This window comes from Papio anubis, chromosome 6, assembly GCF_008728515.1.
Source record: "Papio anubis isolate 15944 chromosome 6, Panubis1.0, whole genome shotgun sequence".
NCBI classification, from domain to species: domain Eukaryota; kingdom Metazoa; phylum Chordata; class Mammalia; order Primates; family Cercopithecidae; genus Papio; species Papio anubis.
In genome coordinates, this window is record NC_044981.1 from 133,205,108 (window position 1) to 133,232,472 (window position 27,365).

Below are 27,365 nucleotides of genomic sequence, written 5' to 3' on the forward strand. Positions count from 1 at the left end.
TATTGATGTATTTTCATGCCTCGTTTGCTTTAAAATTGGGTTTTCCATTTCCCATAGGTGACTAATCAGAGGTAGCCTTCTGTTTTAGGCCCAGAGATTGAATATGTATTTTGTTATGTAATATACTTCCAAATAATTTAAAACATACTTCTTTTTTAATGATTTTTTTCTTAATTTAATGAAGATTTATAATATGTAGATGAAGCCCCAAAATGGAACAATTATTTTAACCAAATCTCTTAATTAAAACTTTATTATTTACAGTTTGTGGAATGTCCAGGAAAAAGTATAAATTTTAAAATGTTTTTTGGCCTTAGGTACAGTTTTTTATTGGTAAAGTACGTTTGGATTAGAGGAGAGGAGTAGTTTTTTTCTGAGTAAAAGAAATACTGACTTTTGGTAGTTTGCTTTGTCTTGTCTAAAGAGCAGAATCTCTTGAAAGTGAAAATGTATCATACTCTCAGCAAGAAAAAAATGCACTTATAGCTGCTTTTTTTTTTTTTTTTTTTTCTTCCTGTGCCTATCAGAATCTTTGCCAAGAACTAGAAGCAAAGTTTTATGAAGGGACTTTTAATTGGGAAAGTGTCAAACAGCATGATGCCGCCAGCCTGCTGAAGCTCTTCATTCGGGAGTTGCCTCAGCCATTGCTCAGTGTGGAGTATCTCAAAGCCTTTCAGGCTGTCCAGAGTAAGTGCTATCCCTCTTTGAAGCAGTCCTTCTGCTGGTGCCATCTATGTTAATTGTTTTAATGACATTTGGCATCACAAAGAACGTAACCAGACGTATTTGGGTGGACATATTGACTCAACTGATGTCAGTGGGTGCTCAGCTGCCATGCATTGTTTTCCGTTTTTCTTATAAATATGCATTTCTGAGTAAACAGATAACAGAATGTTCTCTTTGGGTACAGATTAATTGTATGCCATTTAAGCAATACAATATATTTCACTGTTAAAACCTGGAAACTTCACGTTTCTCTTATAATAGAATGAGTCATGTAAGATCTCTGATACAATTTTTTTGCCAAGTGTTAAAAAGCAACTCTTACTGGAGAAGTTGTGGATGAGCAGTTATTATAAAAGCACAAGGAGAAGTGGTAGGGTCTGTGAGCATTTCTTGAAAAATTAAATTCTGACATTGTCATGCAGAAATGTGGAGCAAAGCATTTTGCTGCCTCATTGGTGGAAGGTCACAAGCTGCTTCTTATGTACTGCCGCTTTGTCATGTTGGGCAAGTTACACATTAGTGTCTCTAATAGTTCTCAATTCTTTTTCCAGTGAACCCACATCTTATAAGGTTTATCTACTGACCTAATTATCCATTTTACACCTAGAGGCCATGAAGAAAAGTAAAAATGCGATCACTGCCTTCAAGTAACTGTATCTTTATCTTTTAAACAGGGACACTTATAAGAATGAAAGAGGGGCACTATTAATAATTATGGTGAGCTCCCAGCACTTTGGGAGGCTGAGGTGGGCAGATCACTTGAGGTCAGGAGTTCGAGACCAACCTGGCCAACATGGTGAAATCCCGTCTCTACTAAAAATACAAAAATTAGCCAGGCATAGTGGTGTGCACCTGTGATCCCTGCTTCCCTGAGGCAGAGAATTGCTTGAACCCGAGAGGTTGAGGTTGCAGTGAACCAAAATTGCACCATTGCACTCCAGCCTGGGAGACAGAGTGAGACTCCGGCTCAGGAAAAAAAAAAAAAAAATGCAGTGAGCTACAGTTTCAACCAGAACCGCCAGGCTATTCTTAACACATACAATATTGAGATGGTTTCATGAGTCATCTCGTATCATGACATTTCTTCAGAATTTCTAGGAGAGATGAAACTGAAATCATCTTCTGTTTAAAGTATTTTTTCTTAACATGTTTCTTTAAACAGAATAAATTACCTTATGCTGGAAATACTTTTTAATGTTTAAATTGTGCTACGTTGCATACATTTCCTGGATATGGATTACAGGACCAAATTTATTGCTGAAAAGAAATGCTGGAATGATTCTAAATATCCATGAGTATTACTTAAATAGGGTAAGGGCTGCTGAAAATGATAGCATCAATGATAATAATGCACCTCTTAGACTGTTGAATTGCTGCTTGGTTTTCTAATTTATTCCACAGGCATTTATAAGCACCTATCGTGTTCCAGGCCGTATTTTACATATTCCTGTTGGAATTAATGGACTCTTACCATGCATTTGTTCACTCGCCATTAAAAGAAACAAACTTCACTGTTACAGACGCACCCTGATACCATATCGTGGAAGGTCCAATCCTCTATGTCTTTTCATTGGGGAATAATTATCATGCAGAAGTTAAAATTATTTCCAAAGCACTGTTGTGTGTCTGCAAACATAAGGCCGCGCGTCATATGATCACAGTTGGAAGTGAGCATTCTGAGAGAGAGGAAGCTCCTAACAGCAGCTGCTTTTGCTGATCTCCCACAAACACACTCTCAACAAGGCTTGCTGCTCAGTCGTTGTGTCTTAGATTTTACAGTCATGTTTATGCCAAATAACTTTTTCCTTAAAAAGTGAAAAAAGAAAGTAAAGGAAAATGTTCACTAAAGAAAAGAGTTCAGATTTATTTAATTTTTCTACAGATCTTCCAACCAAGAAGCAGCAGCTACAGGCTTTGAACCTTCTTGTCATCCTCCTACCTGATGCAAACAGGGACACACTGAAGGTCAGCTCGGTTAATTTACATTAAATATCCCTTAGAACTAAGCACAGTAATTTTTCACTATTTGTTGCAAAGCAATAAGATGTGTATCTTGGATATGGTCATAAAAGTCTGTAAAGAAAAAAGCCTACTTTTAAGGACAGAGGGTGAAAGTCTTTAACTCTTTATTTATGAGGTTATGTTACTAATATTTTTAAGTTTTTTTTTAAATTTTCACTATAACATTTATTCTTCCAAACCAGATGATTGAGGTTCATTGGTTAATGGAAACATGGGTGGTTTTTAGTTTTTTTCTCCTCTTTTTTTTTTTTTTGCATTTATCGAATTGTATTTAATAAGCAGTTAGCAGCAGTAAGGTAAAATATAAATGTTTAAAACAAAAATTCTAAAGCTCATCAAATATAACCCACTACTACCTAAAGATATTACAATTTGTAGTTAGAAATGGTAGATTTTGAAGTAAGTCATAATGGTGATTTGATACATTTGTTAGCCAAAATATAGACCAACTCAAACAAATTCTAGTTATTTCTCTAAAGGTTTATCCTGGGTTTCTGATTTATAACATCATTTTGAAGTGATTTGGTCTAATGTTTATATGACTTAATACCATCTATTGTAAGTGTTGTCCGAAGCTCTTATAATCAGGGATTGTGCCACACTGATTTGTTTTCCTTAACAGCAGAGTTTATAGAGTTTATAGTGTAGTTGCAAAAGGTTTAATTATAAACTCTTAGAAAAAGAAAAAAAATTAACTTAGTAAAAGTATTATCTCAAGTTTTACCCTTGCCGTAAAAATATTTTTTATATGGGTAGAGGGCTTCTTTACCCTCTTCATTTTTTTTCTATTTAAAATGAAATCTCCTCATGAAAAGAACTTTCAAGTTAAGAAAAAAAATTTACTACTTGCTACATCTTGGAATTTTTTTCTCTTAATTCATTACAACTCCTTGAATTGTAACTGCATGACTGATAGTTCTTTAATGCCATGGAATGAATATTAATACTCAGCTTTTCTTGACGAAGCAGCTTATGGGGATTACTGGAGGTAAAAATGCTATGTCTGCTACAGGAGAACTTCCAAAGGGCTATTCCCTTTCCTAAGTCAGAAAAAAAGCCCTTTGCTTCACTGGTTGTCAAATGAATAACCCAGAAGGCAGCATTAGGTTTTGGTTCAATTTGCTTTTGAGACAGAGGTCAATTCAGAAAGGGTTATATTTGAAGCGTGTGTGCCCAGGGCTGCTGTGTAAGTGTGTGTAGACTGTGGCTGAGACAGGGGCATATGGCCCAGGACAAAGTGGGGCTGATGATCCAACATGTCCCCCTGCTTGTCAGCAGTGCTCCCAACACAGGGCTTCAACTACTCAGAAATAGGGAGGAACATCTTTTTCTTACTCATTGACTTTTTCTTGGCACATCTTTGGGTGACCGTCCTATCAATGACCAGTGTGCGGTGAGTATTGCAAGACTCATGATTTACTTAAGATACCCCTACATTCAAATAAGTTCAAGTCGTTGTGGGAGGAAGCACTCAATTCAATATGGCTGCTTTGGGTGTGACTGATCTGGAACTCTTCTTTGGACTTTGCCCTCAAAGTCCCAGGCATATTCTTTTAAAAAAACTATTAAAAAATATTTTTAAAATTATAGGACAGTTCTTACATTTTGTGTATGAGGCTATTGGAAACATAATTTTTTAATTAAGGGGGAGGAAGTACTATTTTTGGTAAAAAACTGGAAGATGCAAACAAGTAATTTTACATGTTTACTTAAGCTTTAGTGACTTAATTAGCCAGCTCTGCTGAAGGTTTCAAACCAGAACTTTAATAATAGAACATTTTAACAAGAATGCCATATGTGCAAAGAATAAGCCATAAATTTAGTTCTGTAAAAGGGAAGGGAAACTCCAATGCAATATAATTTCAGGAAGCCTAACGCAAAATTCCCTGACTTATCCAGTGCTAACAACACGCCTTCAGTTGTCATCTGAAGGACAGAATCACGTGCATGACTTGTTTGGAATATTGCTACAGCAAGTCTAAGGGTTAGGAGGCACCATGTTAAATACCACATCTTGGTGTGATAGTGAAGTGACAGGTGTGTTTGGGCAAGCTACTTAACCACAGTTACTTTATTTATTTATTTATTTTTTGAGACAGAGTCTCGCTCCTGTTGCCCAGGCTAGAGTGCATAGAGTGCAGTGGCGTGATCTTGGCTCACCGCAACCTCCGCCTCTCGGGTTCAAGCGATTCTCCTGCCTCAGCCTCCCGAGTAGCTGGGACTTCAGGCGCACGCCACCACACCCGGCTAATTTTGTATTTTTAGTAGAGACGGGGTTTCTCCATGTTGGTCAGGCTGGTCTCGAACTCCCAACCTCAGGTGATCCGCCCACCTCGGCCTCCCAAAGTGCTGGGATTACAGGCGTGAGCCACCGCTCTCGGCCCACAGTTCCTTTTTACTTTGAATTATGATGCATTTGGACAAATAATCACACCTACCTTTGACTTGGAACCATACTGAAGACTGATTTTACGATAGCAAGAGGGGATCCATGTTAATATAATTCTTGACATTTATCTTTCTTGTAGTTTTAAGAAGCTCATTATATACATTATCTCAATCCTTCCAGGCTGAGAGATAAGTATTCCCATTTTACAAATAAGAAAGCTTTAAAGAGCAGAGGTATATAAAGGTTTAACATCATACCCAGCTAATAAGTAAATGTGCTGGGACTCAAACCTGGCTTTTCAGAGAGTGAGGCCAGTGATAGATTGATACCACCAGGATGGTGATAAAGTAAATACTTTTTGAAACAGGAGAAGTTCTCATGAGTGTATAAAGAAAATGTGATAGATACACACATACACACACACACACACGCCATGCAATACTACTCAGCCATAAGACAGAATGAAATAATGGCCTTTGCAATAACTTGGATGGAACCAGAAGCCATTATTCTAAGTGAAGTAACACAGGAATAAGAAACCAAATATTGCATGTTCTCACTTATAAGTAGGAGCTAAGCTATGAGGATGCAAAGGCATAAGAATGATACACTGGACTTTGGGAACTCGGGGGAAGCATAGGAGAAGGGTGAGAGATAAAAGACTGCATATTGGGTACCTTGTACAGTGCTCAGGTGACAGGCGCACCAAAATCTTAGAAATCACCACAAAAGAACTTACCCATGTAAGCAGAAACCACCTATATCCCAAATACTATTGAAATAAAAAATATATATATAAAAAGGGGAAATTCTTAAGGTTCAGATAGAACATTCTGCAGTTCCTTCAGCAAGGGCTGGGCTAACATTTCGTTAATTTTATATCAACTGTCTTATTCTCTAGTATTCTGGTAGTAATATTTTGAGTAACGTTATTACATATGCACACCACAATTAAAATGGTTTATTACCTAATCTCTGTAATTTATGCTCATAAAGAAAGAGATACAATGGTCCCTGAACAATTATTCTGGTCTCTGTGGAACAAAATTAAATATTTTTTCTAAACTTCAATTAATCTTTTGTCCTCATTTGAGAACATGTTGTTTTATATAACTTCATGCTTGGATTACAATTTAACTTCCTGAGCACTGTACTAGAAATTAGATACATAAATCTCATTGTTAGATATTAAAGCTCTGTCCTTAATTTGTTTCAAATTTTCAAGGTCTATATAGCAGCTAAACTTGATTCAAGAGCAACCTGTTAGAACTAACAGTAACTTTTTTTTCCTGAAATTCTTTGAAAAACACTTTTTTCCTTTTTCCATTTTAGTATAGTATATTTGGCTTTTTTAGGGTAGGGATTTTAGGCTAACTGTGAAAAAATGATTCTTTTAGTAGTTAAGAATTTAGAAACAAAAGCCAGATAGACATGTAATTAAATTTTCTCAGGGTTCGCTAGCTGTATGACCACTGGGAAGTTACTTACATTCTTCAAACATTGTTTTCTCATCTGTAAAATGGAGGTAATTACAGCGTCTGTCTCCAAGTTAGGATTAAGTAATCTCTATAATGTGCTTCATAAACTGCCTCATTCATAGAGAACATTGAATACCTGTGCAGTTATTAGTTACTGTTGTTCTAGAACAAATGAAGAAGGCAAAAGAGAAATCTTAAGCCCTGTTAGAGTAGGGCGACCTCAGCTGCCTTTATCTTTTGGAGAAGGTAGTTTCAGAGGACAATGAGTGTCTGCAATAGGGGTGGATGTACGTGGCATCAAGCTGAGCATAACCTAACCTGTTCTGATGAAAAGTTCCTTTTTTTCATTCATTAAAAAAAAAAAATTCTCAGCTGAGTATGGTGGCTTATGCCTGTAATCCTAGCAGTTTGGGAGGATGAGGTGGAAGTATTTCTTGAACTCAAAAGTTCAAGACCAGCCTGGGCAACATAGCAAGACTTTGCCTCTATGAAAAATAAAAAAAATTAGCCAGGCATGGTAGCGTGCACCTGTGGTCCCAGCTACTCTGGAGACTGAGGCAGGAGGATCACTTGAGCCCAGGAGTTTGAGGCTGTAGTGAGCTATGATCTCTCACTGCACACCAGCCTGGGCAACAGAGCGAGACCTGGTCTCAAAAAAAAAAAAAAATTTCTCTTTGGTCTTTCTTCGTTTCTCGGCTTTTTCTATCACAATATTCCCTCCCCTCTCCTCTTGTCTTTTCTCTTCTCTTCTCTTCTCTTCTCTGTTTCCGAGACAGGGTTTCTCTCTGTTGCCTAGGCTGGACTTGAACTCCTAAGCTCAGATGATCCTCCCACTGATCTGGGACTACAGGTGTGCACCACCATGCCTAGTGCCTGGGACTACAGATTTGCACCACCATGCCCAGTGCTTAGGACTACAGGTGTGCACCATCATGCCCAGGGCCTGGGACTACAGGTGTACACCACCATGCCCAGTGCCTGGTTCATTCTTTATAAGTTCCATATCAGCCAGATATTGATTGCCTTAAAACAAATGAAACTGGAGTCGAATGACCCTTTTTGAGGTAATTTTTAAAAGTCTCTACATAGGAAAATGCAGCACTTCCTGAAATAGGCAAATGTTTGTATGATGTTTTAAATTACTTTTCAGCTCTCCATGACTCCCATAGGCCAGAGGTCTGACACTTCCCCTCTCCTCTCTCTGCTCCCTAGTTCAGCTATGTGCCATCCCTGCTTCATTCTCCAGCACCAAGGTCCTTAGTAGAAGCAAATTTCCACCTCAGGGAGCGTCAACCAAATGGAGAAGTGTTGGTAACAGGGCCTGTTGGATGTGATTAGTTGACTGTGCTTATACACAACTTGTTTTTTTTAATGAAATAAAAATTGCATATGCGAAAGTGCTTTAATCTTTTATCTTCATATATGACACCAATCTCAAAAGAGTCATTTCTGTTTCAGGCTCTTCTTGAATTTCTCCAAAGAGTAATAGATAATAAAGAAAAAAATAAAATGACAGTCATGAATGTAGCAATGGTCATGGCCCCGAATCTCTTTATGTGTCATGCGTTGGGATTGAAGTCCAGTGAACAGCGAGAATTTGTAATGGCAGCTGGGACAGCAAATACCATGCACTTATTGATTAAGTATCAAAAACTTCTGTGGACAGTAAGTATATATCATATGCTTTGTTCTTAGTAGTTTAAAAACATATTGCATGTTTGTTATTAGCTTTATTAAATTACATTTAAAATTTGTGAGTGCAGAAAATACTAAAGACATTTTATTCATATAGGTAAGGAGGGCCCTGTGAATTTCTGTTTTAAAATTATGTCAAAACATGCCTTGTAAGAAGTACGTTTTATTTACTTCTGCCTATTTTCCCATTTCTCAGTGTTTAGTCCTGCTCTATTTTTAAAAGCCCATGCTATCTTCGTTTCAGATTATTCAGTTCTTATTCATAGACCCTTTATTGAAAGGGGTGCATGCATTTTGTACCCTTATTGCTGAGAACATCTTTAAAAATGGTTTCCTCTGTTTTACACTTATTTTGAGCTTGTTTTGACAGCTTATCAGTGGATGGTAGTGGATGAGAGCCTTCGTTGATTAGGTGCTCATGTTCCAATGAAATTTATAATTTTTCAGCGAGGCATCTTATAAGCATTTAGAAAAAAATGACCTAAAGGAATTCCAAGCAAAATTATAATATTGAATATTTCAATCTCTTATTTGAGGAACTTCCAAGCATTAATTTGTTAAAAAGAGTGATGATATTTAGATCCTGAAGTCTTTATAATCTATAAAAAGACAACTGATGTAGATGATTTCAAATGTGTTTTTTAATAAAAAATTAATGTCCATTTATTAAATCTCAATGTTTGTCAACCTTATTTCATGGTTACATTTTGATACCTTAAAATATTTTGTTTTTGCTAATGTGATTTCTTAGGATAAATTTGTCCTGGATTTTTGCTAGCCACCTATCAGCTCTTATTTCTTGGGGAGTTGTTCCTTCTCTCGTGACAGCAGAGGCTAGCTGGTTATTAGAAGGGGACTTTAGATTAGCTAGCAGGGCTGTAGGTAGGAGGCTGCAAAAGGAAAGACCTATGGAGGTGGTGGCTTCTACTGCTCGTCACCTCAGGGGGTCTCCAGTCTGGAAGAAGGCCACTGTGTCCTTGAACTTCACAAAGTCTCTTTTGGAACCTTCCACAGTGGGTGGTGAATTACACCACGTGGATGCCCTGCACACCTGGTAAGGGAATAATATGAAGCACTTTCTTTTCACAGATTTAATGAATAGTGCATGGAAAATGGCAGTCTTAGGCCGGGCGCGGTGGCTCAAGCCTGTAATCCCAGCACTTTGGGAGGCCGAGACGGGCGGATCACGAGGTCAGGAGATCGAGACCATCCTGGCTAACATGGTGAAACCCCGTCTCTACTAAAAAATACAAAAAAAAACTAGCCGGGCGCGGTGGCGGGCGCCTGTAGTCCCAGCTACTCGGGAGGCTGAGGCAGGAGAATGGCGTGAAGCCGGGAGGCGGAGCTTGCAGTGAGCTGAGATCCGGCCACTGCACTCCAGCCTGGGCGGCAGAGCGAGACTCCGTCTCAAAAAAAAAAAAGGAAAATGGCAGTCTTATCAAAAAGAGAAACTCTTTACTCCTTTCGAAATTTAAAAAATACAGTTTTTTTCTGTAGTTTAAAATGCTGGCATTTCTTTTTCCTCTCTAAGATTAATTCCTTTTCTCTGTAGATTCCCAAGTTTATTGTAAACCAAGTGAGGAAGCAAAACACGGAAAATCATAAAAAGGATAAAAGAGCCATGAAGAAACTGCTGAAGAAAATGGCTTATGACCGAGATAAATATGAAAAGCAAGATAAGAGTACAAATGATGTAAGAAAATAGTGGAGATGTGTATCTATTCAGATTTTAAGTTATTTTTTAATACCAAAAATTTTTATTTAATGTCGTCATAGTATGACTTTCTGCCACTTACTAGGCTTTGGTACTACTTGCAAGTGAAAGACATCAGTAACTATCTTCCTACTACTGCTGCTAATGATCAGAATTGATAGTTGGTCAGGTGTTGGTGACTCAGCATGTGAGCTGTTAATGGGGAACAAAGGAAGATATCAAGACAAGACTGAACACACACACACACACACACACACACACACCCCCACACACCCCTACCCCTACCCCTCCTGCAGAGACTCTAGTGGCCTACTGAATATATAATCTAGAGTGAGTAAGTAACCCCACGTGAACCACTGACATTTTTTTTCTAAATTTTTCTCATCTGTAGAATGGGGGAAAATAGCTAATCCAGAGAGACAAATAGGTTAATGTTTGTGTTGTGCCGAGGATTATTCCTAGACTTTAATAAGTATTTGAAGGTTCTTAATTTGATCAGAAGAATTTTGAGAGCTAAATTGGAAAGAAAAAAATTAAGGTGTTTCAAAAAAGAAATACCTAAATAGCTGTATTTATAAAGTACTGTAAGGATATATTAAGAACTGGGTTTACAATAATGAAATATACATGGATATGCGTTTATGAAGTGAGTTACCAAAGCTGTAGCGTAAGATCATGAAATGAACGGGTTTCTATTGTTCTATTTAAGTGAATCCACCTCCTCCCTCTACCACCACCATTGAAGTTGTTTAGTTACATGCTGACATCTTGTGGAATAATGTGAAAATGCAGTTATCAGCCTTTGTCTGAATTTTTGGTTATGACCTGCTTATGGATCCAGTAACCATAAAAACAAAGTTTTTCTCTTAGATTTATTTGTATCTCTCACTCTTAAAAAATAATACTTTCTTGGCATTGTAAAACATTTTAAATCAAGTTTTAAATATCTTTAAAAACATAAAGAGAAGTTGTAAATAATGCTTATTTTTTTAAGAAAGGCCTTGATATTATCCTAAAGGCTTTTAGAAAGCATTTTTGTTTGGCTTTTGGTTAAATTTAGAATGTTCTGTTACCTCTAAGACTATTGTAAATATGTGAATAAAATCTGTTTTGCAGCCCTTCTCATTCACATTAAGTGACTTTATAGCCTTGTCTTTTTATAGGGCATTTAGCCGTGATACTCTGAGGCTCAGGATCTACTTAAGGAAATATTTGGGGTGTACCTTTTTAATAATATTTAGAAAAAATGAAATGTTTACTTTTTGGAGATGGAATATTTTAGTGATTTTGTCATTTATGGGAAAAAGCATTTGAGTTTTGTTTTGTTTTTCCCTTATGTGAAATTCAGTTACTCATCTAACAAAATGCTACTGCCACCTTGGTGCTAGGCCCCCACTTTATGTTAGGTGTTCCCAGGGAGTCAGGGAGCTGAGTGCTCACCCTCGAGGAGCCAGGAGAAGGGATGTGGAAGGGATGTAGCTCAGAGGTATGTGATTGAAGCCTGACCACGGTACCGTCATCGACAAAACAGGAAGTACGCATGAGAGAGGCTTCACTGGGGAGTCAAGCTGAGATGTGAAAAATAAATCAGTGTTGTTCAGGTATCACTAGAGAGGAGCCATCTAACCCGCAGAGGAAGCCTTCTGACATCGCAGCCCATGGTGGAGGTCCATTTGGCCTGTCAATTTGGTAGAAAAATTCTAATCTCCAGCCTGGCCAAAACAGTGGAACCTCGTCTCTGCTAAAAATATAAAAATTAGCTGGACCTGGTGGCACACACCTGTAGTTCATCTACTCGGGACGCAAAGGCAGGAGAATCGCTTGGTCCCAGGAGGCAGTGAGCCAAGACTGTGCCACTGCACTCCAGTTTGTGTGACAGAGTGAGACTTCATCTCAAAAAAAAATTCTAATCAATATCCAAAGGTTTTTAAAAAAAAATTATGTGGTTTTATTAGGGAGAGTAAATAGACACAGAAAGCAATTACAGAACAAGTAGAGGTGCAAGCTAAGTTCAAATACTGTGGATATGTGGTAAGTCACTAAGTAACAAGAGTTTTTTGCATGTTTCTTCCAACTGGCAACTGCCAGAATTCTAAAACTAAAAGATTTAATGTGAAAGTTTGAACCACCATCTGAATAACAAATGGATGTTGGGACATCCCTCATCTTCTGGCGGTAAGGGGCCTGCTTTCGAGCAGGGTAGCAATTGCCTGGAATTGAGTAGAAGCTGTTCCCTTTGGATGGAACATAGACCATCTACTTTGCTGTAAGCCACGCCCCCTCCTTCATTCTGTCTGGTTGCTGTACTTTCTTGACTCTCCTCCGAATCATTCAAATATGCAATATGAAACTATAGGGCATGAAATTGCTTGGGGGTAGTTTTTTTCATTTGTTAAACAGTTACTTGATATGTGTCTACTGTGTGCTAGGAATTATTGGGTACCTGAAATATAAATTATTGGACGAAACATATAAAGATCACTGTTGTTTTACAGCTTAAATTCTAAAAATAAAAGTAAATCTAGGAAGTAATTCATATAATGTGTTAGTATGTGGTTTATCCTCCAAAAGTAATAAAAACAACAGAACAAGGGGAATTGGGAAGGAGAGCCCCTGGCACGATTAAGTTGAGATAGTCTGGATATTATTCATTTAAGCAAAGACAAGAAGAAGGGCAGGGAGTTGAGCTGTGTGTATATCTCAGGAAACTCAGTCCAGGCAGAAAGAATAGTCTGTGCAAAATCCTTAAGGCAGGAACTTACCTTAAGGAGTGAGTGTAGCTGGAGTGAAGCCAGCAGAGGGAACAGTAGTGTGAAATGAGGTCAGGGGTAAGGGGACAAGATTGCATAGGGCCTTGTAAACAGATCATCTTTAGAAATTTGGATTTACTCTGAGTGAAATGGGAGTTTGAAACAAAGGCTTGAAAATCTATACTATGTTTTAAAATGATTCCTTAGGCTCTTGTATTGAGAATAGACTATAAGGGGGCAAAGAGAAATAGGGAGATCATTTGAGAGGTTCTTGTAATCCAGGTGAGAGATAATGATGATTCAGACCAGGGTATCAGCATTGGAAAGTGGAGAAATGGTTGGATTCTGGATTTTGTTTTGAAGTTAAAGCTATTGAGATTTCCTTATGGAAATCATGTAGGAGAACAAAAGAGGTCAAAAATGACTGATTTTTGACCTGAGAAATTGGAAGGATGGTATTGCTTTCAATTTCGTGATTTCAGTTTAGGACCTGTTGAGTATGATGTCTATTAGACATATAAGTGGGGATATTTGAAATGTTTGGAGAGACAATCAGGTCATACTAACTGGCCACTTAGGTGCGTAGAGAGACAGGGGCAGATGGGGGAAGCAGGAGTGAGCCTCAAGAGAGATAGAGAGCAAAGTTTCTATTCTGTGCATGACAGGGAACTGAGGAAAGGCAAAGGAAAGATTGAGGGAGTGTAAGACTGGAGGGTAGATAGGAGATGGTAGGTAATTTCCTTGTTGATGGGAGTATATAAATTGGTAGAGTCCTTCCAGAGAACAGTGGCACGTGGCAAAGTCTTGAAAACCATGCACTTCACTGGACTCAGAAATTCTTCCAAAGAGAGTAATAGTATGAGCAAGCAAATATTTATGGTTAAGTTCATTGTCATTTTCTTACACTGACCAAAATTAGAGATAATCCAAAAGAATAGAGGTGGCTAGTTAAATATGTTATGGCATATCTATACAGCGAAATACCATGAAAATGTACAAATGTGTATCTTGACATTGAAGAGATTCATAATCTGTTACTATGTGAAAAAAGAAGTTAGGAATCAGTGAGTGGTGTAGTGCTGTATTTTTAGGGGGTAATAACTATGTAAAAGATTTTAATGTTTTGCATAGATCAGGCATGATGCTAAACATTGTATAAACATTGTCTCATGTAATATTTATGGTAGTCTAATTGGAGTGTATTATTGTGTAATTTTTTTCAGATGAGGAAAATGAGAATTACTGATCTTAAAGTTACTAAGGTTATCTAGATAGGAATTGGTGGAGCTGGAATTTGAAACCAAATCTGTATGACTTTAAATCCATGGAGTCTTCACCATTATCCTTTGTTTCGCCATAGATCACAGAAGGACTCTAAGAAGGATATATACCAAAACTCTGGGTTTATGGGTGGTAATAATGAACATGGATCACTGCTGTTATAAAATATGTTTTATATGTAGTTCTTAAAATGGTTCTGGGCTAGAGCCAAGGCCCAGTTGAGAATGGAAAAATCTTTAGAATGTGAGCCAATAGGAACCCTGCAAGATGTGGATACTGATTGGATGTGAAGGGTGTGGAAGAAGAAGGGAATCTAGAATGACTTGCCAAATTTTGCCTTGGGCGACTTTAGCATCAAGCAAAAGGGAAACAGGCTTAAAAGTAAGTTTTTGACACTTTGGGTTAACGTGCCTGTGTGAGAGTTGGCTACAGGGGCCTGAATTTTAAGGAACGTCCAGCATTGGAGGCACAGCTTTGGGATGAGCCTAGAAATTGTTGTTGAAGCCATAGAGTGATTCATATTATACAAGGTGGATATAGGAGTAAGAAAATAAAGAGACAAAGAGAGATCTCTAGGGATTCCAATATTGAAGTATGGGCCATTCAAGAAAAGCTGGTAAAGGATGCTAGGAAATAATAGGAAGTAAGAGAAAGTTGAAGGATGTACAGTTTATCTGAAGCCCAGGCAGAAAGAGTAGACTAAGTAAAAAGAGCTTGGTTAGTAATGCCAAATGCTGCGGAGAGGCTGAGTAAGGTTAACATTGGACAAAGGTTTTTGAATTTGAAGGTTAGTTATTAGTTTCCCCAAAACATTGTCAATGATAATTTTTGGAAGAAACTAGGTTGCCAGGGATTGGAGAGTGAAAGAGATTATAGATCATAAACATTCTTCAAGGTAATATTTTTAAGAGGCTTTGGCTCGATGCAGTGGCATGCACCTGTAGTCCGAGCTACTTGGGAGGCTGAACAGGAGGATCACTTGAGCCCAGAGTTAGATGTCAGCCTGGGTAACACAGTGACACCCCTCTTAAAAAATAATAATTTTGTATGCTATTAAAGCTAACTGTTTAAAATTGGGCATTCGTATTATTAAGACATGCTAGACTAGGTAATTAATAATTTGAGCCAGGTTGCAAGATGTACTCAATTTACCTCATAAGGCAAGTGTTTTTAGTGATTACAGCATACTAAGTGTTTGGTTCAAATGTAGATGTTCTTAAATACTAATATGTCTTATCCATTAATTATACTAGGAAGAAACAGTTGGAGGAACAATAAGAAAATTGTAGACCATTAATAACAATCATTTTCTGTTAGCCTTTAACTTGTTGGGATTGATAACACACACCTGCACCCACACATACACCTCAGAAGTCATGTGGCTTGAGGATATAGCCCCAGCTCTGCCATGAGTGAGTGTGACAAGTCATTTTACCTCTGTGGGCTTCAGTTTCTTTTATAAAATGATAGCCTAGGATCAGGTTAATGGTGTTTAACCAGAAGTTCACAATAGAGGCATCTGTAATATTTAATTTTTTAAAGATTTGTTTAATTTTGGAGATGAGATCTTGCTTTGTTACTCAGGCTGAAGTGCAATGGTGCAATCATGGCTCATTGTAACCTCAAAGTTTCAGGCTCAAGGGATCCTCCCACCTTAGCCTCATGAGTAAGTGGGACTACAGGCATGCACCACCATGCCTGGTTAATTTTTAAACTTTTTTGTAGAGACAGGGTCTTGCTATGTTGCACAGGCTGATCTCGAACTCCTGGCCTCAAGCAATCCTCCCTCCTCAGCCTCTCACACCTGGAATCACAGGTGTGAGCCACTGCACCTGGCCTACTAATATTATTTTAGAACAAAACAAAAAGCAAACCATGATTGGGTGACTCACTAGACCCACTGAGTCAGACTCTCCCAGGGCAGGACTTGGGCGTGTGTATTGTCTAAAAACTGGAAGGGTAATTCCCTCTTCCTATTGGTGTGTTTGTATGTGTGTATGCACATGTATATTTAATTTTATCATGAAATTTTTTTTAACACACATATGAGTAGAAAGAATAGTACATGAGCTCCCCAAAACCTTTATCATCAACAATCGAACACATTTTTCTGATCTTGTTGCATCCTATCTCCCACATGTTTTTTCCTTTTAGAATTTTAAAGGAAATGCCAGATATCTTATAATTACCTCAGATTGCACCTCTGCCTACTAAGAATGTGGGGGCAGCTTTGATGAACAATTGATTATGATTTGTTGACTCATCCAGGCCTCAGGGTTATTGTGACTTAGGTTTGTATGATGTTTCTTCTGCCATTCAAGCTCACCTCTCAAAGGGAGGCTGTTCGTTTATGAGAGTGAGGGTACAGAGTGGCTCTGTGAGATTCTGTCAAAGATGCCATATGCTGCTCACCACATTTGACCTCATAGGTCAAGGAAACAAAAGGCTTTCTCTCCTAGGGTTAATGTTAGTGTTAACTTGGGACATGCTAGTATCACACCCTTAATTTACCAGGGAGGAACTCAAGCTTTAGAGAGCTTACGTGACTTGCTAAAAGTTCCAGAATAATCTTGTCACATTTTAGAGTGTAGGGCTATGGCTGTGAAAAAGAAATCTGTTGCTACCAGTGGAAGAATCCTGGCATTGGCAGCAGTGTGGTGTAGATGCTGAGTTGTTTGTGGCCAGGGTTGCGTGCCTTTATGCACAACTCTGTTTAGAATTGCAACTCTGATTTCATTTAATGGTTCTCGCTGCAAAGCGTTGTGGCAGGTATTGTTTCAAGCATCTGCTTTAGGTCTGGAAACAGTGTCTGGATTTACTTGGGGATCCAAGTGGAAAATCAAATTACAATATCAAGCACAAAATCTTATTTCTTTTTATGACATTCCCTGATTTTGTAATAGTGCATAAAAATACCACATTAAAATAAAAAATACTAGAACTTATGTCATTGGAAATTGAATGCTTATTAACTATGGAAGTTATTTTAAGCCTTTCTTTAAAATCCTCTGAATCTGTGAGTTGGATAAAAGTTTAAGGCATTTGGATAACAAAGATCCAATTATAATTAGCACATAGTTCAAGACATTAGAGAATTCCTTTTATATCACCACTTCCCAGTATTGTCAGTTCAGACTAGGGTGATGAATATACCATTTTAGTTTAAGATACCTTGCTAAAATGTCCCTGTTTAATTTTCTAAAATATGTGTTATATCTGGCCTTCTTTTTGAAAAAGCTATATTTCCAATTTGCCCTTTTGAAGATAAAAAGGGTTTTCTGTAGCATAAAAAATGTCAGCTTTACATTTAAATTAGCTTTTAATGGAAAAGAAAAAGACCTCTTCTACAGGTCTGACATTCAATTTCTAATCTCTAGAGTGCAAAAATATGAGCAATGCAGTGTTTTTATATATCTTATGAAAAAATGCTGGAATTGTTATTTAACCAGATAATAATAAAATCAGGTTTAGGAATATAAACTTTATTTCAATATGTAAAACATGTGAAGACAATCTGAGGTCATTTTCTCTATTATGATAATCTTTGCATGCATAAGAAATTAACACTCTTAAAGTTGTAAAATCCTTTGTGACTTTTCTTTGATGGTGTGTTAGTCAAATACTGCCCTTCTCCAGTCCTGCTGTACCTCGCATAACTGCAATTCACAAGCACACTCCTCCCCTCTCTCAATGGGGAAAACAATGCAGGGGACAGAGTCACAACTTTAGATTAAAGCATGTGAAATAGAAAGGTTATAAAGATCATACTGTGTACAGATTCAGTTATTATTATGGCTCAAGTTAAGAACAGACTGTTTGGCTTAACGATCAGGCATGTTGTGTCTTTTCAAAGCTTGGCAGCTCAATGTAATTAGTGTACTAATAGCTTCAGTATTCGATAGAGCATGATTCTAGTACTTAATAGTGGTTGTCATACACCATTTAAATGATGGCTTTGACATAATGTATTGTTTGGCATCTTCATAAATATCATTTGGCCTTCCTTGTCAAGATATCCAGCAAAAAACTTCCCAGAAACAAGTTTAACTCTTTAGCTTTACCATTATATATATTGGTTAAACTCATTTCTTCTTCGGAGATAAAGAGCATTGTAGATCTATAGTGAGTCAAACTCTCAATCTCTGTATCGTTGTAAGAATTTGGATGGGATGAATCACTGCAGAAATAAACAAGCTGAGAAATGTTCATATCCCATAGACACACAAACCACACACATACGCTTTCCTTGCTATAGAATACAGGTTCTCTAGTGGTCAGGGAATGTCAGCCTAGGAAGGTTTAATGAAAACCATGTACTATTGTTAGTTTAATGAAATGCTTTCCAAGGATATTGATATTCAAGCTGTTTGAAATAAGTCAAAATGATTACAGTTTGTAGCTTGGGAAGGTTTCTTGCTGAGCTCAAAGGTGGCTTAACCTCATCCCCTGCTCATTGAGGGAAGGGGATGTGGGAAATGTTTTATTTCATAGCCAGAAGGAATCTGTAGGAGGGTACTCATGCTGCTTCCCATCTTGGCAAAAACCAGCCTGTGGTTTTTATGTCAATTATATGTCAATTACCTAACATTACACATATACATGAAAACTCTCAATTGCCCCCAGAAGCTAGTACCTTGGGACTCTATTAAAACTTAACTATCAGAAAGATCCTAGATTCCTGCGTCAGATGTGGTGCTTTCTGTGCAAGTCCTTATACCACCCTGAACTCAACACCTCATTTCATAAGGAAGCATGGTCGTACTCCCCAAAGCTATGATACCTGAGCTCATTTAGAAATCATGGGCTTATGGTCATATTATTAGAGGCCTTCTTCGTGTGATGGTCAATATTGAGTGTCAACTTGATTGGACTGACGGATGCAAAGTATTGTTCCTGGGTGTGTCTGTGAGGGTGTTGCCAAAGGAGATTAACATTTAGGTTGGTGGACTGGAGAGGCAGACCCACCCTCAATGTGAGTGGGCACCATCTAATCAGCTGCCACCATGGCTAGAATAAAAATAGGCAGAAGAAAGTGGAAAGAACAGACTTGCTGAGTCCTCTGGCCTTCATCTTTCTCCTGGCTGGATGCTTCCTGCTCTCGAACACTGGACTCCAAGTTCTTCAAGGTTTGGACTGTTGGACTTACACCAGTGGTTTGCCAGGGGCTGTCTGGCCTTCAGCCACAGACTGAAGGCTGCACTGTCCGCTTCCCCGCTTTTGAGGTTTTGGGACTCGGACTGGCTTCCTTGCTCCTCAGCTTGCAGATGAGCTATTGTGGGACTTCACCATGTCATCATGTGAGTCAATACTCCTTAATAAACTCCCCTTTATGTATACATCTATGCTATGAATTCTATCCCTTTAGAGAACCATGACTAATACAGATATTGGTACCGATAGAGTGGGGTGCTGCTGTAAAGATACCTGAAAATGTGGAAGTGACTTTGAAACTGGGTAACAGGCAAAGGTTGGAACCGTTTGGAGGGCTCAGAAGAAGATAAGAAAATATGAAAGAATTTGGAACTTCCTAAAGACTTGGAGGGCTCAGAAGACAGGAAGATGTGGGAAAGTTTGGAACTTCTAGAGATACGTTGAATGGCTTTGACCAAAATGCTGGTAGTGTTATGGACAAAGAAGTCCATGCTGAGGTGGTCACAGGTGGAGATGAGGAACTTGTTGGCAACTGGAATAAGGGTGATTCTTGCTCTGCTGTAGCAAAGAAACTGGTGGCAATTTGACTCTGCCCTAGAGGTCTGTGAAACTTTGAACTTGAGAGAGATGATTTAGGGTATCTGGTGGAGGAAATGTCTAAGCGGCAAAGCATTCAAGGGGAAGCAGAACATAAAAGTCTGGAAAATTTGCAGCCTGACAATGTGATAGAAAAGAAAAACCCATTTTCCGGGGAGAAGTTCAGTCCCACTGCAGACATTTGCATAAGTAACAAGAAGCTAAATGTTAATCACCAAGACAATGGGAAAAATGTCTCTAAGGCATGTCAGAGACCTTCAAGGCAGCCCTTCCCATCACAGAGAGGCCTAGGAGGGAGAACTGGTTTCCTGGGCCAGGCCCAGGGCCCCCCTGCTCTACGCAGCCTCAGGACGTGGTGCCCTGAATCCCAACTGCTTCAGCTCCAGCCATGGCTAAAAGGGGCCAAGGTACAGCTCGGGCCATTACTTCAGAGGGTGCAAACCCTAAGCCTGGCAAGTTTACATATGGTGTGTAGTCTGTAGGTACACCAAAGTCAAGAAATGAGGTTTGGGAGTCTCCGCCTATATTTTAGAGGATGTATGGAAATGCCTGGATAGACAGAAATGCCTAGATGTCCAGGCAAAATTTGCTGCAGGGGCAGAACCCTCATGGAGAACCGCTACTAAGGCAGTGCAGAAGGGAGATGTGGGTTTGGAGTCCCCACACAGAGTCCCCACTGGGACACTGCCTAGTGGAGCTATAAGAGGAGGGCCATTGTCCTTCAGACCCCAGAATGGTAGATCCACTGACAGCTGTTGCTATGTGCCTAGAAAGGCTGCAGACACTCAACAGCAGCCTGTGAAAGCAGCCGGGAAGGGGACTGTACCCTGCAAAGCCACAGGGACTGTGCTGCCCAAGGCTGTTGGAGCCTACCTCTTGTATCAGCATGACCTGAATGTGAGAATGTGAGACATGGAGTCAAAGAAGATCATTTTAGAACTTTAAGATTTGGTTAGACTGGGCATGGTGGCTCATGCCTGTTACCCCAGCACTCTGGGAGGCCAAGGCGGGTGGATCACTTGAGGTCAGGGGTTCAAGACCAGCAGCCAACATGGTGAAACCTGTCTCTACTAAAAATACAAAATTTAGCTGGGCATGGTGGCAAGCACCTATAATCTCAGCTACTCGGGAGGATGAGGCAGGAGAATCACTTGAACCCGGGAGGCAGAGGTTGCAGTGAGCTGAGATCATGCCACTACACTCCAGCCTGGGTGACAAAGCAAGACTCCATTGGAAAAAAAAAAAAAAAAGATTTGGCAACTTCCCTGTTGGATTTCAGACTTGCATGGGGCCTGTAGCCCCCTGTTTTGGCCAATTTCTCCCATTTGGAATGGGTGCATTTGCTCATTGCCTGTATCCCCATTGTATCCGGAAAGTAACTAACTTGCTTTTGATTTTGCAGGCTCATAGGCAGAAGAGACTTGCCTTGTCTCAGATGAGGCCTTGGACTTGGACTTTTGGGTTAATGCTGGAATGAGTTAAGACTTTGGGGGACTGTTGGAAAGGCATGATTATGTTTTGAAATGTGAGGACATGAGATTTTGGGAGGCTGGGGATGGAATGATACCCCACCCAAATCTCATCTTCAATTGTAGTTTCCATAATCCCCATGTGTTGTGGGAGGCACCTGGTAGGAGGTAATTGAATCATGGCAGTAGTAACCCTTATGCTGCTGTCCTTGTGATAGCGAGTGAGTTCTCATGACATCTGATGGTTTTATAAGGGACTTTTCCCCCTTTGTTTGACATTTCTCTGTCCTGCTGCCCTGTGAAGAGGTGCCTTCTGCCATGATTGTAAGTTTCCTGAGGCCTCCCTAGCCATGAGGAACTGTGAATCAATTAAACCTTTTTTCTTTGTAAATTACCCAGTCTTGGGTATTTCTTCATAGCAGCACGAGAAGAGACTAATACATTCAGCTCTTCATGAGAGGTGTTGGAGGGGAAAAGAGACTACATCCCCAAGCAGGTACATGCTAATGTTAGTAACTCTGGCTTTTCTCTTTGACTCTCTACAGAAGTAAGTGACTGAATTGTCTCTTGTAGCATACTTAATTCCTTTTCTCTGCTTTCTTTCCCTTCTTGTCTTTTCTTGGTAGTGGAGGGAATACCATATGGTGGATAGAGGCACCTTAACTTGTTTCTTTTAGACAATGTTCCTAAGATGATTTTTTGCCATTAAGGAGATACCCCTTTGCATACTTTCTTTTATTCTAGATTAATTTTACTTCGTTTATGTTGTAGTTGTTAGTAAAAACAAAAAATAAGTAATTTTGAATGATTCATTTAATCAATAAACATTGATGAGTGGCTACATATAACAGTAAGACATGTGGCATACAACCAGAATACAGGTCATATAGTAGGACCCTTGTAAAGGACAGTCAGCGCTCCTTTATAAGAATGAGAATGAAGAGATTTCTTTTGACCCTGTGGAGCATGGAAAAGTCCATGGAGTTTGAGGTATTTGAGCTGAGCCTTGAAAAATGGTTAGCAGAGAGAGATTTGGGAAGGGGGAGTAGAACGTACACAAAGATAGGAAAGCTTGGAGTGCTGATGGGCCTTTTTATCTAAACAATAGGCGGTGCTACAAGAGATAGTGGGGGGAAAGGCAAGGAGCTGACTTAAGGTTACCATATCCCTGAACTCTCTATGATAATATATTATTTTCTGAATCATTTTGGTTTTGCAACTCATTTATTGTGGACTTTCTCTATATAAAAACTTAATCCAATCATCTTCACTTTAAATGTCAGTGTAGATTTGACTGCCTTGATATTCTAGGGTTGGATAAGATGTGACCATGGGAGCAATTTCTGTCCCTGATAAACCTATATATAAGGATATTTGACACTATGACTTAACCAGGATTTCCTAACTTTTAACCTCAATATAAAGTACATGGCTATCTGCAAACTCTAGCCTGCCATTCAGGTCCCTCCACAAAACAATAGTAATAATAGTGATAAACTAACAGAATCCAAAATACTAATATTGTTGTGCTTACTGAGTAGACAAGGTGGATTGGGGTTTTACGAGCATAGTCTCAATGCTTCAGATGTTGCTATTACAATTTTCAGTCTAACGTTAAAGGTGTCCGTGCCACTTATTATTTTCCACCCTCTATGAGGCAGCAGATAGGTGAGGCCATGCGAACAGGTTAAATGGCCATAGTGGGAAATAACCTAGAGTTCAAACCCCAGGGAGAAGTTCATGGAGTCCCTGAGTTGTATGTTACACCACTGATTTAATAACTGCTTTGTACCACATGAAATGCCCCATCCATTGCAAGAAGCAGCATGTTTTCCAAAGTGTTACAAGTGAAAATAAAGCCTGTCACAGAATCAAGGACAGAGGAAATTATACTTGTATCCTAGGGATGAGGTCAAGGTCATAGATTAAAGTATCAATAAGTCAAAAAACCAAGCCAAGGATTCAGGCTGGATAGAAAGATGAAGCAGGAATTGAGGGATTTGGGCACAGGTTGGAATTGGGAGGTTGGAATTAGGTTGTCCTTCACAGATTGAATTGAGCATAATATGTCCTGCATATTATTAGAGGATGCTGTGACCAAAGTTAGCCCAGCAAAATCATGAGTGCAAGGCCCTGGAAGCCTTTGTCTATTTTTGTTAAGGTTTGGAGTAATGTGTTCTATGGCATCTTCACTGATTGGTCAGAGGAAGGAGGCAGGTGGGGCACCACCCACTCTGCAGCAGGATTTCTGAGGTTGATGGTCAGGTCCTTTGTGATACCTTTGCAGGTCTAGCTGTTGGTTGCAGACCGTGGCCTTACACAGTCCCATATTCACTGTACAGTCTTATACAGTGTTGCTTCTTTTTCTTGTTATTCCCACACTAAATCTCTGATATTACTGAGAAGCAATATTAAATCTTTTAGGGTACCCTACATTTTTATAGAGCCTGATTCTAAAGGTATATTATTTTTGTTGAACTTTGAAAGAAATCAGATTAATGGCATCTGTTGTATATCTCTGCTTGATATTTATTTAATTAACTTATTTATTTTTTGAGATGGAGTCTCACTCTGTCTCCCAGGCTGGAGTGTGTCTTGGCTCACTGCAAACTCCACCTCCTGGGTTCAAGCAGTTCTCCTACCTCAGCCTCCCAAGTAGCTGGGATTACAGGTGGGCGCCACCACACCCAGCAAATTTTTTTAATTTTAGTAGAAACAGGGTCTTGCCATGTTGGCTAGGCTAGTCTCAAACTCCTGAGATGTTTATTAAAAAAAAAAAAAAAAAATTCAAGACTGTGTACATTAAAAAGAAAGAAAAAAAAAAGGACATGATATTGTGGGCATAAAATAATATTATGCAGTAAAGGACTTGTTTCTTATTACTAGGTAAGTAAACATAGTACAATATCCAGTACTCAGTAGATGCTTAATAAATTTTGGTTCAATTGAACAGGGTATTTATATTTTTTAAAGCATTATCTTTTAAACATGATTTATGCTTGCTGTTTATTCTAAGGTCTAAGTCATAATGGTTATAAATAATAGTATTTATTTTAGCAAAATCATTTAGGAATTAATTAAGCCTAATATTTCTAATGATATAGCTGACATTTTGGTATTACAAACCTCATAAACTTTCACTGGGATCCTCGAATCCACAAAATGTTTTTCACATCCATGGGCAAAAGATTTAGAAGGGGTCATCGTAAGTTCAAAGTGTATAGCCAAAAAGCATGAGCTCATTAACCAAATGGGGAACAGACATAATATAAATAGAAAAGCATGTTTCTTTTTTATAAAACATTCAGAGACAAAAAAATTTTTGTGAAATTTTTTGAATGTCCAGGAAGATTTTCCAAATGTACATATTGCAATAGCACACAAAGTAACTTCTTTCTGATTCAATTTCATAAATTGCTACATGAAGAAGCACCCTCTAGTAGATAATACTCAGAAATCAGCACTTAATATGGCAGTAATGGTTATTGCTGTCATTCTTTACATCTTTAAAAATAATTAAGCATTACTGCACAGGCATTATAAAGTTCCCCTATCACCATTAAGAGGATATTTGAGGTTTGATGTAATTTAGCAAATTACATTATACAGTAGTTAAGGTTTTTATGTAGTGAAGTAAAATGTGTAGTAGTTAAGCACACTTACTATATAATGCATTGTAGAGTTACATGTTCCAGCTGCTGCCAGCTTTGTTCCAGTGTCATTATTGCTTTGCAGGCTGACGTTCCTCAGGGAGTGATTCGAGTGCAAGCTCCCCATCTTTCGAAAGTTTCCATGGCAATACAGCTAACTGAAGAACTAAAAGCCAGTGATGTACTTGCCAGGTTTCTCAGCCAAGAAAGGTAGAGGCCTGTTTTGTATTAATTATTCCATGGCATAACTCACTTGCTCTCTCTCTCTCCCCTTCGCTGCTGCTTTTTTTTTTTTTTTCCTTTTTTTAATTGTGGGGTAGTATGAAATGCTTAAAAATGTTGTGTTCCCAGAAGAAGAGAACAGCAGACTTAACCATTAGACTGTTAGAATGAGTTTAGTTCATTTGATGTGGCTTGTGTTCAGGTTGAGCTTGATTCAAGCAGGATTTCTGAGCGTTCCTTCACTGGGCCTATGATGGGCTTGCCAAGCGAGACCACTCAATATGCTTTCCAGGATATGTTGATTGGAGGTTAATTACTGTTTGTAGGCTGTAAGAAAAATTACTAATTAGGATGCAGTGGCATTAAAATAAAGAAAAGACACAACTTTTTCTATGAAATATAATGAATTTCAAAATGGTCAAATTTAAAAACAAACCATAAAGAATTGAAAGAGGAAAACCAGGCCTTTGAGCGCTGAAGTCTCAAGGGGAGAACATACCATCCTCATTAAGGACAACAGGCCCTTCATCTATATTTTGGGGTTGACAGGGCAGGGAAAGTCATTGGAAAGTTGCTAGCATCCCTCTCACTATATTAGAGTATGCCCTTTCCACAACACTTTGTAGTGTCTTTTCTTAAATTTTAGAGATTCTAACAAGTATATTGAATTTTCAGGTTTTGCCCTTTGAATTCTTTCCTTTAGCTGAAGTCATGTTTTCATGCCTTCTCCAGCCTCATTTTCAGTCACTGAAATAAACTAAATGTTTAAAAACAGAGGGAAATCCAGGGCACTGGCATCTCAGTTTACGAATACTCTCTCTTGGTCTTTCATTGAATTTAATCTCCTCATCCTAACATTTGGGGGCTTCAATCAAGCTTTCCGCCAAAGCCTCTCCGATTTTAATATATGGTACTAGAAGTATGTAATATGTTTCTGTTCTAGCACAGGGCCTTACACAGAACAAACATGTTACATACTTCTAGTACCATAAATGGAAGGGGAGATATAAACATATATTTTAAAGTACCTTCCCTTAGGGTTTATAAATTGGGAGAAAGGATGAATCTGTGCAGCTAACAGATGGTGATGAAATGAGAGAGAGGTTTATTGGTAATATCTAGGCTTCAATAAGCCAGTGTAAACGTCCCTCAAAACAGCACTCTGAAGTGCTATTATTGCATCTGTTTCACTGATAAGAAAACAGAGATTTGCAAGGTCACACATTTTTTCATAGGTGGTAGAACTGGAATTCTCAATCTGTGGTTTCACTCCAAGGGCAGTCCCGTAACCATTCTCCAAGCTGGCTGGAGGATCTACAGAGCACCATAGATCTGGGAACCACTAGTGCAGAGTCTGAGAGTAGATGGATTTTGGGGGATTATGTCCTGGGTGCAGTTGGAAGTTCTCAAATGTCTTTGCTCCCTATAGTGTTTTGCAGCTTCTGCAAAGCCAGTCCACTTCCTCTCTGCTCCCTACTTTTACTTAATAGATACTAACTTTTGCCATTCTTCCCACCAGCCATGCTCTCATTGTCTCCCAGAATGTGTACCTGAAGACCTGGCCAGACTTCAGATATAAGCAGCTCTTTCCAGCCAGACACAGTTAATTTACATTTACTTTCAGGACCCAAGTGCTCAATTTAGTCTGTGCTTTTGTTGCTCTACTTGCTAATAGTGTGAGACTATGAAGCTGTACTCCACATTCAACTGTGACTTTAATATTTAAGGTATAGCATGAAACAATCATAGGTATATTGTTACAGAAAGCACCAACTTGTGACAACTATCCTCTGACAATTTTGGATTTCCTGCTTGTTGTGTTTGTATTAAATAAGCATTTGCTACACCCGGATTAGGGTATCTTCTTCCCACTCTTCCTCCTATCCTTCTCCACCTAGATGGAAGTCTGGTAAACTTCTCCTCCATTTACCTCACTTCCGCCCCCAGTCCTCAGCCCCTTTCCCTATGCTTGCGGATGCAATCTGGATTTCAAAGCTAACTCTTTCTGTTTCACCTTCAGCTAGTTTTTATCTCTTTAAGTCCAACTTCCTCATTTATAAAAATGGACCAGAATAGCGTCTATTATTGTAATTAACTAGGAAAATGACCGTGCACATATAGCACTGTCTGTCTGGGCCACATAATAAGTGAAATTCTCAGTAAATGTTTATATATTTCTTCCACCACATTCCTGTGCTTCTTCCATTTGTATTCCACCTGT

At 38.8% G+C, this 27,365-nt stretch overlaps 1 protein-coding gene across 3 annotated transcripts in view; it reads left to right on the forward strand.

Moving 5' to 3' along the window:
• The window catches only part of ARHGAP18 (Rho GTPase activating protein 18), a 193,918-nt gene that overhangs the window by 161,378 nt on the left and 5,175 nt on the right, over positions 1 to 27,365 (forward strand). For all 3 annotated transcript variants that reach the window (XM_017957432.3, XM_021936878.2, XM_003898198.5), the window contains exons 9-13: positions 528 to 687; positions 2,609 to 2,691; positions 8,074 to 8,280; positions 9,863 to 10,003; positions 25,008 to 25,132. In XM_017957432.3, coding sequence (XP_017812921.2) covers positions 528 to 687; positions 2,609 to 2,691; positions 8,074 to 8,280; positions 9,863 to 10,003; positions 25,008 to 25,132 — 716 coding nt within the window. The remainder of the gene's footprint in view (positions 1 to 527; positions 688 to 2,608; positions 2,692 to 8,073; positions 8,281 to 9,862; positions 10,004 to 25,007; positions 25,133 to 27,365) is intronic.